This window comes from Salarias fasciatus, chromosome 13 (genome assembly GCF_902148845.1).
Source record: "Salarias fasciatus chromosome 13, fSalaFa1.1, whole genome shotgun sequence".
Taxonomy (NCBI): Eukaryota; Metazoa; Chordata; class Actinopteri; order Blenniiformes; family Blenniidae; genus Salarias; species Salarias fasciatus.
Window position 1 is genome coordinate 25,413,412 of NC_043757.1, and position 17,147 is coordinate 25,430,558.

Sequence of the window (17,147 nt, forward strand, 5' to 3'; positions counted from 1 at the left end):
AAACAGCAACACATTTAGAAGAAATGTAGGCCAGCTTGGAAGATGATTCCCTTTGATTCAGAATGAAGGTTTAAAATGAACTCGGTATATTATTTTAATGAAGGAAAGCACACTGATATGGTTTGATCTCAGAGCTACAACACAACAAGAAACACTCATTAAACATCAACAAGGTCTCTTTATGGAGAAAGAAAATTAAAGAAACACACTAAAAGAGTGGAGATCTGTCCAGCCATTCATTTTCAGTCACCTGCAGCTGCTTCTGAAACTTCCTGTGTGTTTATAGATTTTTGTACATTTCAGGAAGAAACTCTGTGCAGAAGCAGAATCAGATGTTTTTCTGCTGCTTCGGTTTGAGATTAAAGGGCAGAGAGAGAAAGAGTAAAGAAGAGGACAGAGATGAAGGCGACAAGAGAGAAGCAAGTTGATATCAGATAACGATAATCCACTCACTGCAGCCTGGATGGAGGCAGGAGGCTCCAGTCATCAGCCTCCAGCTCTACCGTCACCGATCCTGCAGGAAGGTTTTCAGAGGGAGGGAGCACAGACTGCAGAAGAAAGAGAAAATGCATCCATTCTTCTTCGTTTCCTCACAGTCCGTGTGAGGCTGCGGTGGCAGTAAAGAGAAAACAAGTCCAGACATCTGTCCTCAACAGCGTCCTCCAGCTGTTCTGGACATTAATGCATGGATGTCTGCATGCAGTAAAATCTGAGCATCTGGAGCTGCTGAGGTCGTCCCTTTTGAGTGAATTTTTCATATTTGTTGCCTGGTTATGACCTCCAGCTGTAGAACAAGCTCCAGGAACACAACAGGCCCAAAATCCCCAGAGATTTTAGTCGAAGTGTCACGTCCTCAGGCACATGCTGCAAAGGCTTCATTTTTAGCAGAGGAATCTGGAAACCCTGCCTTTTGGACCTCTTTACTGAAATCTCTTGGAGCTGCATGTTTCCCTCGAGGCACATTGAAAAATAGCATTTGATGGCCCTTTGTTTTAGCTTAATAAAAATACACGCAGCCTGACGGAATTTGTCCATGCTGTGCAGCACTTTCTGACTACCGATGTCGCAGAGCGCTCCACAAGTCAGCCCGCCTTTCAGAAACGCAAACAGACACTGACCCGGAGCTTAAAAACATTCACGCTGAGAAATGGATCATCCGTGTCCCCACAGAGAAGGAGACACGGCTAAAAATAGCCGGAGAATGGAAGACGTGGCGGGACGATGCCAAAGCCTATAAATAGAGACACGAGCCGTGACTCTTCACAATCATAATCTCTTATTTTGGGAGGGTCGGGAGACTCGTCGGCAGATTATCAAACAGCCAGCTCGGGAGACGCATTGTGTAAAATCACATTATAAACTGGAGGGAGAAAATGTGTCAAAAAAAAACGTGTCTAAAAACAGCGGGATTTCACAGCTTTAAATACAGATTTGGACCAGACGCAGAGAAAGTTCTAAACATTCTACTTGAAAGTGTACAACAAATAAATCTGTACAGATATTTTGATCTTAGTATTGCATAAATAATCAGTCGAGGAAGCTTCGTTGGATGTTTGATTGTATTTCCTTTCGTGGAAAGCCTGTTTGGTGCTTCCTCAGATCTGGCAACCCTGACAGGTTCAGCATCTGTCTGTGTCGTGTTGCATCCTTTAGAGCTGAACCACAGTTTGGTTTGAATTCAGTTCAGTTTTATTGCTGTAGCTCCTGTATGCATTATAAAGTCACAGTATTTGTCCACATTGTGCTTCAGTCTGAGTCAACATTACAATATGAAGCGCCCGCAGCGCCGCTGCACGTTTCCGGTCCTGTGACGGCACGACTCCGGGAAGGGAGGGGGGGGGGAAAGTGTGCAAGTCAAGCCATGCAGTCTGACTTCCCTCTCAAGAGAGTCGACTAATCCTGCTTCGAACCCCGTGTGGGCAAACTAATGCCATATAATCCATGCAAGTCCATAACAACGGCGTAACACTTGCAGAGGGACAGTAGGGACGTAAACACACTCTGGGATGATGCACGAGTGTGTCGTCCGGTAATAAAAGCCTCCCGCTAAAGTCTCAGAAATCATCCATCCGAGCAGAAGTCCTTTTTTTTTTTTCCTTTTTAATTTCACAAACACAGACGAGGAAATAAAATGCAGATGAGAGTGTTCAGTTTTATGCAAATGCATCTCTCTCCCTGTGTGACAAGATTGCATAACTAACCGAGCAGCAGCAGTTCTGGTGCTTCTTTCCCGCTAAGGTGGTATTTATGTTACAGTAATGAATATATTTGTCTCCTCTCTGGAGACACGGCGTTGAGAGGGAGATGTGAGCTCAGACAGTTATAAATTCAGACTTTCTAATGAAAGCTTTCAACAGTGGTCAGTGGATCAAAAAGTGAAGGAGCCTGTTGGAATTCACTGTGAATGAAAACAGCCTCATTCTAACCAGACCTTCACTTTCTGCCACCTTAACAGAACCAAGACTCATGGTGAGGCGGCTTTTGGCCATTATGGCCCCCGCCTGTGGAACAGCCTGCCAGAGAACCTCAGGACCGCAGAGACCGTTGATATTTTTAAAGGGAGGTTGAAAACACACCTTTTTAATCAGGCTTTTAACTGACCTTTTATAGTCCTCTTATTCCATTCTTATTTATGTAATTTTATTCTATTTTATTATTCACATTCAACTTTTTTTTTTTTTTTTTTTTTACTTTATAATCCTATCTTATTATCTTATTTTAATTTTGTGTCATATTTTATTATGTTTTAGCTGTTTAATTCCAGTGTTTCCTCAGGGGGGTCCTTCACACCGGGAGTTGGTGCTGGTCCAATGCTGGGGTTACTGTGCCCGGGTACTCTGGTCCTGGCTGGCCTGGGGGCTCCACACTTTGGTGTGCGAGTTCCCATGGTCTGTCGGGGTCGGGGGTCGGGCGCTGGAGCCCCAGTTTTAATTGACCCTCGACTTCCCTTGGTGTGGGGGGCCCCACTGGTGGCGTTTTCCCTAAGATGCTCAGTGCCATGCCGTGTCTCCTCTGTTCTGTGCGAATTAATGGTAGAGTGTGAGTGTGAGTGTGAGTGTGAGGGTGAGGGTGAGGGTGAGGGTGAGGGTGAGTGTGAGGGTGAGCGTGAGGGTGAATGTGTGTGTGGTGCATACTGTTTGATGGTGCGGTTTTTATTCTTTTTGTTTTTATGACTGTTTTTAATGTTCAGCACTTTGCGTTGTTTTTATTAATATGAAAAGTGCTATATAAATAAAATCTGATTTGATTTGATTTGATTTGATTTGATTTAACCAGGAACATTAAGGATTCTGACAGTTTTGGGATTGAAGAACGTTGAAAATGTCAAATTCTGATGAAACATTAAAGGCCTCATCTATTCACAGTTGATATTGCTTGCAGAAACATGTGGAAGCTGATCTGGTAGCCGAGAATCGAGTCTGATAAGCATCGAAAATTACTGCCCATCATGGAATGTTTGATAACTTCCTGCATTAACACATCCAGCTCCCTGGTGCCACTTTATACTTTGTGCTTGAGTTCAGAGCTAACATGAAGTTGTCCAGCCTGTTAGTGTCAGGAATTGCTCAATTCCTGAATAACTCGGGCGTCTCTTACCTGTCTTGTCTATTCCAGTTTGAGCACTTCCTGTTTCGGGTCACTTGTCTTCCTGTTCTTGTCTGTTTTCGCTCAGTGTGTGATAAACCTGACTCCGACCTGATCTGCTTCACCTGTATCCCCACCGCCACAGCCACCAAGGCATCCTGGAACCAGTTCCAGACATTAAACCGATGGAAATAGTTCTTCACTGGCTGAAATGTTGGGTTCTGCCGTGAAGAGACATTCCAGCAAAGACTGCTCAGGTGGCGCGGCGAACATCGCTCTCGTTTATACAGACTGCAAACAAGACAGACCTGTGGGCGTCCTGCTTCTGGAGGCGTCCAGTGTGACGGAGCTGTGAGCGTGCACGCCCTCCACCCACCTCACCCCATCCCCATCCCGCCCCGGCGACGCAGATCCCAACACGTCAACATGGCGTTCTTGGAGCGCTCTCCTCCACAGAGCAAACTCTATTAGCAGGCGTCTCGCCTCAGGGCTGACACTGACTTCTCCTATCAGACTCCACTGTCCTCAAGATGACACACTCACACTCCCATGGGCACATGGTTAAAGCAGGCCACTCCGTGTGTGTGTGTGTGTGTGTGTGTGTGTGTGTGTGTGTGTGTGTGTGTGTGTGGGCATCAGAGAGAGCAAAACATGACTTATTAGGGAGGCGCAGACGGAGGAAAGTGAACAGAAATAGCTGAAGAAGGCCGTTCAGCCAGATCATTACATACGTTCCATTCGGTGAAATCAGGGTAAGCGCTGGCACACTTCACGCTCTTCGACTCAGACGCCAGCCACAGAGCGTGAAGGCTCGGAAATGAGCACGCCGCCCTCGACTGGGGCCGATCCAAGCAAAACTGAACAGGGACTGTCTGTGTTCACTGGAAAAGAAGAGGACTGCCTTCCACGACACTTCGGAGCATCTCTGCCCTCATCACACCTGATTCAAACTCTCCCCTCTTGCCAGCATATCATTGATATCTCGGCCGCATCAGGATGAAATCTCAGCGTTCCCGATTACATGGCGGATTACAAGACTCTTGATAAAGACGCAGTGACTCAGAGCTGTAGCGTTACGGTCTGCCACACATCGTTACCTCCACAACGGCGGGAAGAAATTCAGTTTTCCAGGTCCCTGACACAAATCCACCCTGCAGATCGGCAGACAAATCAAACGTCCTCGTGTGGAAAATTCAACTAATCGGCACAAACGAGGCCAGTCGTTGATAGCAAATAGAGCAATGATGCAGTATCAGTGTTGGAATGAGTTATTCAGGTCTTTGTATGATCCCTTCAACCAGATCTTTAACCTGTTCCGAGAAATTCAGTCATCTTGTTCACTTCCTGTTTCTTCAAAAGTAACACAGTAAAATGAGGACTACTGAAAAAAAAATTATAATTAAGGCGATAGTTCAAAATTGAGGTTGTTATTTCTTGAAAAAGTGTTTCTTGGATGCCACCTGATAATTTATCTCCTGTCTAATTCCAAACTCTTCAAGAGGTAGAAAATATTTTATAAAACAGGTCTGATAGAACTTCATGGATTTGTATAAAAAAAATGCAAAATTTGAGCATTTATTCTAAAAGCGTATAACTGATTTAAAAATATGATCAAAGAAACTATTCATAACTGGCAGCAATAAACACAAAAGTACGCAGGCAAAGGGAGCAGCGGAGAAAAAAAATGGCGGCGCTTCACGCTAAGGAGAAAGATGACTTGTGAGGGTTGCCTGCAGGACAAAAGTTGATTGCAGAAGAAGCTGTGTTTGATTCTTAATAGAAAGTTAAAGAAAAATCAATTCAAGACTTTTGGTGAGAGTTGTGAGTACGGGATTTGATCTGGAGTTCTCAACCAGGACCAGAAAGTGCAGAGATAAAGTCCTGTTTTCACTTGACAGTAAATGTAGTGTTGCATTTGTAAATCAAGATTGTCTGGAGCTGCTCTGACGTTCCAGCGGTTTCATGCCACTGTCCATTTAAACTCTTAAAATATTCTTTTCATCTGTAGATTGTCGGTAAATCGTCTCCGAGGTGAGTAAGTCCTGCCGAGCGTGAGTCATGTGGACGCGCTCCTCCACCTCCATCGCGGTGTGATCACATCCATCCATACGTGACACGCGGCGCTCCGGCCTCCCGCTATAGAAACGGTTGCCGTGGCGATGGCGTGCGTCCTCCGAGCGCCCGAGCCTCCTGCGGAGAGAAGCAGTGAAGTGCCGCTGCAGTTCAAGGTTACAGCGTGTTCCGTGAGCGGAGCCCTCCAGAGAGGCTCGGTATCGGTGAGTCACGCCGCAGGATGACAGGAGACGGCTCCGGCACTCCGCCTGCACCCATTAGCTGTACCTTCAGCTCGGATCGCAGGACAATTTATCTGTTATTCAGTCGAAAAATCAGCGAGGAGAAGCTGGAGAGGATTTTTTGATATTCTGAAATAACTGAAACACTGCTAAGATAAAGTATACTTTTTTAATCATCCTGCTTTTTGTGACAAAAAAGAATTAAATGTATGACAAAGAATGGACGAATAAATGACTCCCTTCGTCAAAGATGCTAAGGCCCAATCCCATTTCTCTTTCTAGCCCTCCCCCTTGCCCCTACCCCTTTGAAACGGAGTGCCAAGGGGTAGGGCCGAAAGTAAACCCATCCGAATTGGAACAACCCTTCGAAAATCGCGTATGTCATCAGTAGTCGCCGCTGCCGATGACGTAGGCAGATGTGTAAATTGTTTGCTGAAGGAGAATGTTTTTCTTACATTTTAAAACTTTATTAATTGACAAAATACTGACATTTATGAACTTCTTTCGTAGCGGACGCCGCCATCTTGCCGATCTTGGAAGGCTTTCTGGGAAATCTGTCATCCAGTGGCGGCAGGTGGTGAGGGGCGCTTGTTTTGTCCGCCTACACCGTGAGTGGCGGGCGGGGTTAGTTCACTTCCGCATTGGTGGGAGCGATCGTTTCCAAACCCGTGCACTCCAGGCGGGCAGTGTTGAAAAAACCAGTTTATTGAAAATAATCGTCTATCTGTTGTGTTTGGAATGCGCCTGGAATGCGCAGGTGTGGAAACGATTGCTCCCGCCAATGCAGAAGTGAACTAACCCCGCCCGACACTCACGGTGTAGGCGGACAAAACAAGCGCCCCTCACCACTGGCCGCCACTGGATCATACCCCTCCGTTTGAAGTGTGCCTCGGGAGAATCTCCTTTTGGAGGGGTGACTGGCCCTCCTTCTTGGCCCTACCACTACGTCATAATGACGACTGGGACACTCCTACCCCTCCACGTGAAAGCGCAAAACGAGGGGTAGGGGCAAGGGGGAGGGCTAAGGGGTGAAATGGGATTCAGCGTAAATCTTATAACAGTGCGCGCTGAAGATCTTCTGCAAAATAGATCATGAAAAATACTGGGAAGAGTTTATACTGATAGATTATACCACAAAGTGCTACATGATTTAAAGTATACAGTACATTTGCTTTTGTTTTTAACATATCAATTAGTTCAGACTTTAACAGCGATCCTGCATTTCCTCAGCTGGCCCACCTCAGTGTTTATTTGTGACTTTTTCTTTAAAGAGATATTTTCTGTTTCTTACAGCATTCTGAATGTCTGCTGTCACTCAACACTCTTCCAAATCCTTTGACAAACACATGGTGTACGTTTTCTTGAAAGTTCCATAAAGATGATGATCCAGAATTTACTAACAAATGAAATTTGTCAAGTCTGAATAACAAGTGAAAATTCAATGCTAGAAGCTAAGAAGCTAAAGCATATCAGCTTTTCAAATAAAATCACTTTAGGTGGATTTGCAGTCAAAGAAATGTACAGGAAATATAACAAACAAGCCATATCAATCGAATACAGACTAATATTGGATGTTTTTATCTTTTCTTTTTGTAAAGTTCATATCTTTACTGTTGTCCATGTGCTATTACTCATGATGTTAATCTTAAATGACCTGTGTTATCCACGCAAAGCCAAAGATGCAGTATAATTTGCTTGAGAGTGTAATTCATCACACTTTACACGGCAAAATCAGGAAATCAGGCCCATAGTGACCAAAATAGCAACTTCTTTATGTGATAAATTACACCTGCTTTTTCTGGTTTCACTGTTTCTCCCAGTCCTCCTACAGGCCGGCCGTTCTTTCTTTTCTAAAGTAGACAGTCCAGATCTTTTATTGATTTTTTATTTTCATTCATGTGGTTCCTCTTTCCTCCTCCACGCTGTAGTGGAACCTTTTTATTTTGAGACAAGAGAAACTTGATGTTAATTCTAGAAATTAATATGTTTTATTCAAATCTAAATTAGTTTGAATTACTCAAAGTTATTCAAAATTAGTTCTGGAAATCAATAAACTGTTAGTAAGAGATGTGAAATATTTATATATGCCACTGATACATTGTATGTGTTACATTTCTCCCCTTTTTAATAGAAATTTCTGAGCATTTTCTCATTCAACTTTCAGTTCCCCACAGTGCACACTTGGGTATGAGCGCTGGAGTCTCACACTCACTGGAAATCTTTTTCCTCCAACAGCCCAGACCATTCCTCAGGCCTACAGCTCCCTCTAGTGTTTGAACTGAGGCATCACACCTGCTGTACGTCTGGTTCTGGAGCAGTGACGCTGCATCGATGTGATTCTTCAGTCATGGCACCAAGTCACAGAAGTCAAAGTCATTTTTTTATTGGTCAAGTCAAGTCAGTTTATTTTCATGCACTGTTCCAACAAATGCCTCATCTGTTTTTTAATATCATATCCTACTTTGCAAAATTTTAAAAACACATACGTATGTTATGGTCTGATTTTAGAGTAGAGTATGAGTTTATTAATCCCAAACTGGGAAATTCTGGAAGTTTGGGATTAATAAAGTTTAATAATTCAGCAGTAGTGTTTTCACTTGTAACAGCTTCATTTTTGAACCAATACTCATTTTAGTCCATCTCAAACAATATTCAACCAGCTTTAAAACATTGTTTACGGAGGTTACTCAGATTTATCCTAATTTCTAGATACTTGATTTTGCAAAGTTTACTTTTCAGCGCTTGGTTTGATTTTCACTGAATGCAAAAAATAATGATTTTGCCTGAAAGCCTGGGAATCTCACAATCAATGCAGGGTTTGCTGGATGACTGCCCCACAGTCTCCTGGCTGGCTGCGTTCCAACAGGCTCAAACTGGAACCAGTCTGCAACATGTCAATCGTTTCTTTTCCCTCTCGGTTCATCAGACTCAGTGACTGGAGCCTCTTTGGACTCTTGGTTTTCTGCAGAGGTTTTTAAAATGCTCTGCTCCTCACTGCTGCCCTGTCAAGAGAAAGAATCGTCTGTCAGTGGGATTCAATCCACTTTTCACGTGGAGTCCATGTTTGCGTCGACACAGCAGATGAAACAGAGAGAAATGTGTCCAAAGTCTCCAAATCAAACGTCACGTGTTCATGACGTCACATCTGGAGCTGGACCGGAGTGTTGGAGACTACAGGCTGATTTCCAACATGCTTCACTTGATGGACTCACTCTCTTCACGGCTGGATCTTCTCCTGATGAAGAGGAAGCTTCAGAGGCTGGAAAACAAAGCGGAAAACGTGATTTCAGTTATTTGTGTCTGAAAGTAAGTTGAGAAATCATTGAAGAGGAACATTTAACAACAACAGAATCTACAAGATCCTGAAAACAATGAAAGACACGAAACATGTTCCAAAGCCAGAAGTCAACGTGAAGGCCGAAACAACAGGAAGGAACATCACACATTAAAACATCCTGATGAAAGGAAATAGATAGTACTCACTGTTAGTGGCTCTGAACCCTGAAAAACAGGAGGAGAAAGAGTTGATTCACAAACTATAATCCAAGGATCTAGGATGATTCTTCTCTACCTTTCCAGTTTCTCTTCCAGACAATGAGTCCGATGAAGCAGCCTGTCAAGACGAGCAGAGCGACAACAGCTGAAACCACAGCAGCAGAGGGAAACCCTGCAGGCAAACACAGTGCGACGTCAGTGGCCAAGCAGCACTAAATGAAGGACGCGACAGGAAGCCGATCAATACGGCAGCTCGTGGGACTGAGCGGAACGCCATGCACAAACCCAGCTCCTTTCAAAAAGTCTGTATCAGAGAGGAAATCCACCAGATGAAGGTTCAAACCTCAACACATAGGAGGAAATGAAAGTTCATTCAGAAGACAAACTTTCCTCCAAACATGGGAAAGAAAGACAGAACAGGAAACCCTCTGATTGTTTGTGTAAAGAGAATGAAAGCCTCAGTCACCGTGTCTCCAGTTGGTCCTGATGGCGTGTCTGTCCAGCGGTGTGAGGACTTCCTGTCCTCCAGCCAGATGAAACACACAGCTGTACCTCCCCCAGTCTTCATCTCTGACCCCTGAAAGATCCAGGTCGACGCTCATCTGGAAGCTCCCGTCGTGGTTGGGGAGGGTCTCTCCCCTGACCACCTCCTCATGGAGCTCCTCCTCGTCTCTCTGCCAGAACAAGTCGGCTCTGTCGGGGTAGAAACCGGTGGCGTGGCAGGTGACCGGAGAGGAGGGAGTCTTCTGGAGGAGAGACACCGAGGGAAGATCTGGAGAGCCAGCAGGAAGACACCTCACACTTTACTGTATATACTGGAAGGAAGTCAAGATGGAGAGAGGAAAATGAAAGAGGAGATGGAGAAAACAGCAGCTGAGAGACAAACTGGAGGCATTTGACCTTTTCTCATCAGTGAGCTCCCACCAAACTTCACAAACTTCTTCAGCCAGTCTGGACAAACGTGGAGGAGGTCCTTTTTGTGCCCGGCCAGCCGTGCTTTGTCCTTGTCCCACTGGTGTTTGGTGAAGACGGCCTGCCGAACTGGAGCGATCCAGGTTTCTGTCTTCAGGTCCAAAGAGATGAAATCTTCTCCGTCAAAACCGTATTGATTATATCCGTCCAGCTCACCGGTTTCATCGTCCCATTCACAACCGTACATGTTCTGGAAAACATGAACACCTGAGAGACAGAATACACACACACACACACACACACACACACACACACACACACACACACACACACACACACACGCTGTCAGAATAATGGAATCTTCACTTCTCGCTGCATCTGAACACTTGATGGATTTCTTCTGGATTCAGCTCCATGTTGACGCGTCGCAGCTTTTTCATCATCAGGGGTCTGGATTCATTCATCAAGACTGGTCCGTGTGGAAGTGAAGAAAGAGTCAGTGAAGCGATGATCTGAATGGCAGCAGTGAAATGCTTGGACACTTTGTTGAGTCTACCAAAACTTTGGATTTCCTCCATTTTGAGCCTGACTTCAAAATGTGCTCCTGTGTGTTATCCAATCAATAAAACATCATAAGGTACTCACTCAGTGAGGACAGGATCAGGGAAGCTTCAGACAAACCTTGAGTTTGGTTGAAACGCTGCTTGAGGATCTCCATGTTGGCTCTGAACCACTGCTGATGTCCCTTCAGCACCTGGGTGAAGATGTTCCACTGCGTCGGATCGCCTTCACTGAATTTCTTCAACAAGTCGTGTTTGGGCACGAATCTCCTGGTGTGGCTGTCGTAGTGCACGATCTGAACTTCATCGAACAAACCAACAGCCACGAACTCTGGAAAGTTTGGGACCTGAGATGATCCGGTGTAGAAAGCCTTCAGAGAGTGAAATTCTGGAAGAGAAAGAAAAGACTGAAATCAATCAAAAGTACTGACAGTCAAACAAGATTCCTTTTCTAGTGTAAAGTCTAAATCCATTTAAATCAAGGAGCATCTCCTCACTCTTCTTTACTTCATATGATTAGAAATATACTTGATGAGACCAATATAAGCTCAGTTTCTTCTCATTGATCAACTATTGATTAAAAAACAATGTTTTCACCTCCTTTAATTACAACTGACAATACGAAACATTGCAATGTTTTAAAAGAAAAAAACTTTTTAAATAATTTTTGACTGTTTTGTGTGGAGTCCCTAAAGGAAATGTTTCCTCATTCTGCTGTGTTGATGCTGGACAGGACGAGAGAGAGAGAGAGAGAGAGAGAGAGAGAGAGAGAGAGAGAGAGAGAGAGAGAGAGAGAGAGAGAGAGAGAGAGAAGGAAATCTTTCCTCATTCTTCAGATTGTGGTTTGAAAATCCAAAGGTAACAGCAGCCTTTTCCACATTCTTTCACACTGTTATCGTCTTCTTGATCTAATCGCTGCTTCTGTCCCTCACACTCAGAGACACTGTGAGTTTATTTTCACTGACAACTCTCCATAAAGCAGGTGTAACGTTGAGAACATTGTGTCAGAGGACGTTCATTAGCTCTGCATCGATCCATCATCTGGGATCCATCTGCCCTGACTTGATTAGCAGGGGAACCAATCAGTAGTGAAGACCCACCCACTGAGTTTAACGGCTCAGTTTGACAGATGACATTCATTCATGAAGCTCTGCAGCACCAGACTAACAAATATTTAGGTCCTGTATTGATTGGTTTTAACAGAAAAAAGATTTTGAACTTGTGAATCAGAGGAGATGAGGAGGAAAAGCTTGTGAATCGTACCTGGAGCCACGCTGGGGATTCCCAGCAGAAAGAAGAGAACCAGGAAGAGCTGCATGGTCACCGGCCCACTCCCTCTTCTCACACTGAAACTCTTTGATTGTCTGAGCGGAAGAAGAAGGGATTAAAAAGGTGTGCTGTGAAGGAAGCTGCTGTAAACCAATGACAATTCAGTGTGTGTCTTGCTGGGTGTGTGGTGTGTGTGTGTGTGTGTGTGTGTGTGTGTCTGTGTGTGTGTGTGTGTGTGTGTGTGGGTGTGTGTGGGTGTGTGTGGGTGTGTGTGTGTTTTCATTGCTAAAACCTCCTCTTTGATAAAGTGGTAAATGTGGTGTTTCAAATGAACTGGTTTCCTTGTGAACTGGTGACCTTTTAGATGTTAAAATCAGACTCATTAAAGGTCCGACGTGGCTTTCTGTCAGGTGTTCAACATCTAGCAGCAACAGGGGTTGTGAAAGAAAGTTTGTCACCAGTTAACAAGGAAGCCAGTTAGTCCAAAACACCGGCTCTTCTGCAGTCTCCTGTCACTCCAGCTGCATTCAAGTGAGTGTGGCTTGTGTTACGGGTACTGGGCTGCAGCTCCTGTGGACAGCTATATGTAGCTGAAACAATAAAGAAGAATGGAGGGGTCCAAACCACTTAGTGGATGAATGTCCATCAGCTCTGCCCTGAGCTCCTCCCTGGTGACTGAGCTCCTCACCCTATCTCTCCAGGAGCGCCCAGCCACCCTACAGAGGAAGCTCATTTCAGCCGCTTGTATCCGGGATCTTGTCCCTTCTGTCATGACCCAAAGCTCATGACCATAGGTGAGGGTGGGAACGTAGATTGACCAGTAAATCAAGAGCTTTGCCTTTCGGCTCAGCTCCCTCTTCACCACAACGGACCGATACAACGACTGCATCACTGCAGATGCTGCACCGGTCGGCCTGGCAATCTCACGCTCCATCCGTCCCTCACTCGTGAACAAGACCCCAAGATACTTAAACTTCTCTACTTGGGCAAAGGTCTCTCCACCGACCTGGAGAGGGCAGACTGGTCTGGGACCATGACCTCAGATTTTGAGGTGCTGATCCTCTTCCCTGTCACTTCACACTTGGCTGCGAACCGCCCCAGTGCATGCTGTAGGTCCAGGTTCGATGAAGCAGACAGGACAACATCATCTGCAAAAAGCAGAGATGGAATACTGTGGTCCCCAAACCGGACCCCCTCCGGCCCCTGGCTGCACCTAGAAATTCTGCCCATAAAGATTATGAACAGAACAGATTGCAAAGGACAACCCTGCTGGAGTCCAACATGCACCGGGAACAGGTCTGACTTACTGCCGGCAATGCGGACCAGACTCCTACTCTGGTCATACAGAGACCGGACGGCCCTTAACAAGGGGCCCAGGACTCCGCATTCCCGAAGCACCCCCCACAAGACACAATGAGGGATGCAGTCGAATTCCTTTTCCAAGTCCACAAAACACATGTGAACTGGTCGGGAGAACACCCACGAACCCTCGAGCATCCTATGGAGGGTATAGAGCTGGTCCGTTGTTACGCGACCAGGATCCTCTTGGATCCGAGGTTCAACTATCGGTCGAATCCTCCTCTCCAGTACCTTGGAATAGACTTTCCCAGGGAGGCTGAGGAGAGTGATCCTCAATAGTCGGAGCACATCCTTCAGTCCCCATTTTTAAAAAGGGGGACCACCACCCCAGTCTTCCAATCCAGAGGCACTATCCCTGACCAGTCCCTGCACATCCAGAGACTGAAGGTACTCTCGTCCACCCCCGGTATCTTACCACCGAGGAGCTTACCGACCACCTCGGTGACTTCAGCTTGGGTGATGGACGAGTCCACCTCTGAGAACTCAGCCTCTGCTTCCTCCACGGAAGACGTGGCGACGGGATTGAGGAGGTCCTCAAAGTATTCCTTCCACCGTCCAACAATATCCCCAGTTGAGGTCAGCAGCTCCCCTCCTCCACTGTAAACAGTGTTGGTAGAGACCTACACTCTCCTCCTAAAGTGACGGACAGTTTGCCAGAATTTCTTTGAGGCCGTCCGATAGTCGTCCTCCTTGGCCTCCCCGGAATCCTTCCAGACCAGAGTTTTAGCCTCTACAACCACTCGGACAGCAGTTTGCTTGGCCTGCTGGTCAATTTTGTTTCAGTCTTTCCCAAAGCATCTGGCGTATCTCACTATATTTAATAAATATGAGTTACGTAATCCACGCAGGCTTTGATTCTTGCATTGCCTCAATTAGAGTTTAATCTGAAGTTAAATATCTAGGAAATTATCTTATAATTTCATTTGAAGAGAAGACACCATATTTCCACTCGTATCCTGGACATGAAAAATTCCTTGAGCCACTTACTAACCAGAGATTGCACCATCTTTACAGTGGAAGGTATTTCCAAATTGATTTGTCCTCGCCCCTCTTCAAATATTTCCTCAAAAAAAAACCAAACAAAGCCAATTGGATGATGCTTTAGTTTTGATCCAGAAATGAAACTCGTTACATTAGAATGACAAGGGAGGCATCAAAGCCTAGAGTGTGAATGTATGATTGGCTCCTTTAGATCGATCTGGATAAAATCCTGTCTGTCCCAGACAACTTCTATGTGGTTCCTCATTCCAAAATGAAAATGAAAATTTTGATCATGATGTTGACATGAAGTGACTGATGCATCCAGTGACTTCTTGACATGGTCTGCAGCATCAACGCCTCCCAACCTCTTCAGACCTTTACTCTGAAAAGGAGCTACAACAAATGTTGCGCTTGTTTTCCAGTTGCTGTCAAATATTTTGAGCCGTGACCCCCATGATTACATATGTTGGTGTACTAGACCAATGTGTTAATAATGTGCTAATTTTGACAACTCTAATAAAAATCCAAAATTTATCTTGTGAATGTAAAGTTTTTCTTTTGTCTTTTAACACATTGATATGAGGAGGCTGTGAAATGAGCTTCAGAGCCACAGTTTGGTATAATGTTTACTGCTAATAGGGCTGTCATGTGGGGTCAGGGTGCAGTGCTTAATGTTCTCCAGAAGGTTTCTCAGAAGACTCTGGTTCCAGTTCTTTCAACGTTTCATATCATTGAGATGTAATGTGTTCTGGGTTTCTGGGTTGACAGACTTTGTATATTTGATCCCTGTGTTTTTGAGTGTTTTGCTTCTTCATGTGATTTACTGCTAATTACGTATGAGGAGGGAGGTCAGGATTCAGAAAGAAGTAGGACCAAAGGAGGGAGTGCAGGCAGGGCCACTTTGAGAGACGGAGTGCAGCCGGCGCAGAATCCAGCAGCAATAGTTAAGTGTGTGTTTTTGAATGATTTTCATTATTTTTGGTTTACCTCATATGTCTATTTCATTTTCCTTCCTTCTAATCTTTTTTTTTTTTAATTAGTTCAGTTTTGAAAGGGTTCTGTGGGACTTCAGTTCTTTTTTTAAACCAACATTATTGCCCCCTGCTGGAATTTATTTGGAATTACAATTTTTCTGCACTTTTTCATTGGCTTCTTTTTCCAGCACCAGAGGTTGGCGCCTGATTCAGAGACGCTGTCCTCACCTGAGAGTTTAAACAGACACTTAGAAGGTTTTCCTTTCACTGTTGAACCACAGCGGAGGTTTGGTGTCCGGACCTTGAAACACAGAGCTGGAAAAACTGATTTGTGGGTAAATGTTCCATAAATGTTCCTCATTGTTCTTTGTGCCACTGGTAGTTAATTGTTTCTCACACCTAGGGTCTGAATTCATTACTTTTCACTACTTTATTTATTTTGTGCACGGTTCGTTTTTGGTGTCATTAACATTCAAAAGAACAAAAAATGAAAAAGCTGGTTCCTGATTCTACAAAAAAACCTTCATACCAATTAAGTGCATGAGTGATGTCCATAAGTGATGTGAATGTTTCCCAGCATGCCTTGTTCTCCTTTTTTCCTGAGAGGAAACCATTGTAGATAATCACATGTTATGATTGAGCTTTTGAGTGTTTAAATGTCCAAAAACACCCTAAAACTAGCAGCAAACAAAAAATTCCACAAGAGATTATAATCAGATTACCTGATCATAATGCCCTCGGATTATTATCAAAAACCCCTCGGCTATATTTTTTAAACTTTTAACTAGGGCTGGGGGTAAACGATTATCTTAAAAATGATTAATCGGGTGATTATTATATCAATTAGTTGACTATCCTAATGATTAATTGGATGATTAATCTGATTATTTTCCTGTTGTTCAATTAAGAAAAACCCTAATGTTTCTCAAATAAATGCCCCAAAAATCTTTATAATATACTTTATGAAACAACACTGCTTTGCACAGCAAAAAAATAAATAAAATAAAATAAAATAAAAATCAAATTATACAAAATAAATAGGCCAGCCTGTTTACACATACAGTCCAGCAAAAATCTCTCCTGTACAAAATTACAAAACATATGCAGTGCAAAAACAAACACTGTGCTGCAGAGAGTACAGAAACCCCTGAGTGTTTCTCATAATGTAACAGACAGAACAAAGAACCTGCTTCTCCTCCCTGTCATTCATCACAACTCTGTGCTGCGACACTGCTACTCTAAATCACTGTGAAGGAATGTGAGCATGTCCACATGCTCGTTGGTGAGGCTTGCTCCTTTATTTGTTCACAATATTCCCTGCTGCGGAGGACAGACGTTCAGAAGGTGTGGATGTTGCAGGGGAAGCCAGATAAGATCTCGCCACAACAGCCAGCGCAGGAAACTGTGTTTAATTTTCTTTCCACCATCGGAGTAAGTTTTTGTCCTTTGGAATAGCTTTCTCTCCAAACTACACATTAGCTAGCATACGGCCGCAGAACACAGCTATCTAGCTGCTACTCACCCAGCATGAACACGCTCACTTGTTGTTGCCATTTATGAGTTGAACAAAATATTAGCCTTACATTATCCAGCGTATAGTACCATGATTCACTGCATCAGTTTAGCAATGTCAACTAATGGAGCCAAACAATGTTGGTTAGCGACGAGACTGCTGCGAGATAGCGTTTATTAGCATTTCATCTTGACTGGAATGACAG

General features: G+C 44.3%; 1 protein-coding gene across 6 annotated transcripts; it reads right to left on the reverse strand.

The window, feature by feature from the left end:
- Positions 1-531: 531 nt before the first annotated feature.
- LOC115399084 (major histocompatibility complex class I-related gene protein-like) lies at positions 532-12,265 on the reverse strand. 6 transcript variants are annotated; one of them, XR_003932631.1, is made up of 9 exons: positions 12,110-12,265; positions 10,968-11,234; positions 10,275-10,553; positions 9,841-10,146; positions 9,451-9,546; positions 9,363-9,380; positions 9,092-9,138; positions 8,684-8,881; positions 532-548 (listed from the first exon to the last, which is right to left on the reverse strand). XR_003932631.1 is itself a non-coding variant. In XM_030106273.1 (8 exons), the coding sequence occupies exons 1-8, from the start codon at positions 12,162-12,164 to the stop codon at positions 8,774-8,776; spliced, it is 1,122 nt and encodes a 373-aa protein (XP_029962133.1). In that variant the 5' UTR covers positions 12,165-12,265; the 3' UTR covers positions 8,247-8,773. The 6 variants fall into 6 exon arrangements, 4 of the variants coding, with proteins under 4 accessions (XP_029962133.1, XP_029962131.1, XP_029962134.1 ...); XR_003932630.1 differs by lacking the exon at positions 532-548 and adding an exon at positions 4,983-5,775; XM_030106273.1 differs by lacking the exon at positions 532-548 and having other exon boundaries at positions 8,247-8,881; positions 9,451-9,492.
- Between the last annotated feature and the right edge of the window lie 4,882 nt (positions 12,266-17,147).

Excerpts from the sequence above, each read along its gene's own strand:
- LOC115399084 (XM_030106271.1), bottom strand. The coding sequence starts at position 12,164 with ATGCAGCTCTTCCTGGTTCTCTTCTTTCTGCTGGGAATCCCCAGCGTG. Across the intron at positions 11,235-12,109 it reads AATCCCCAGCGTGGCTCCAG|AATTTCACTCTCTGAAGGCT; the intron begins GTACGATTCACA and ends TTTCTCTTCCAG. Across the intron at positions 10,147-10,274 it reads GAGCTCACTGATGAGAAAAG|ATCTTCCCTCGGTGTCTCTC; the intron begins GTCAAATGCCTC and ends CTGGCTCTCCAG.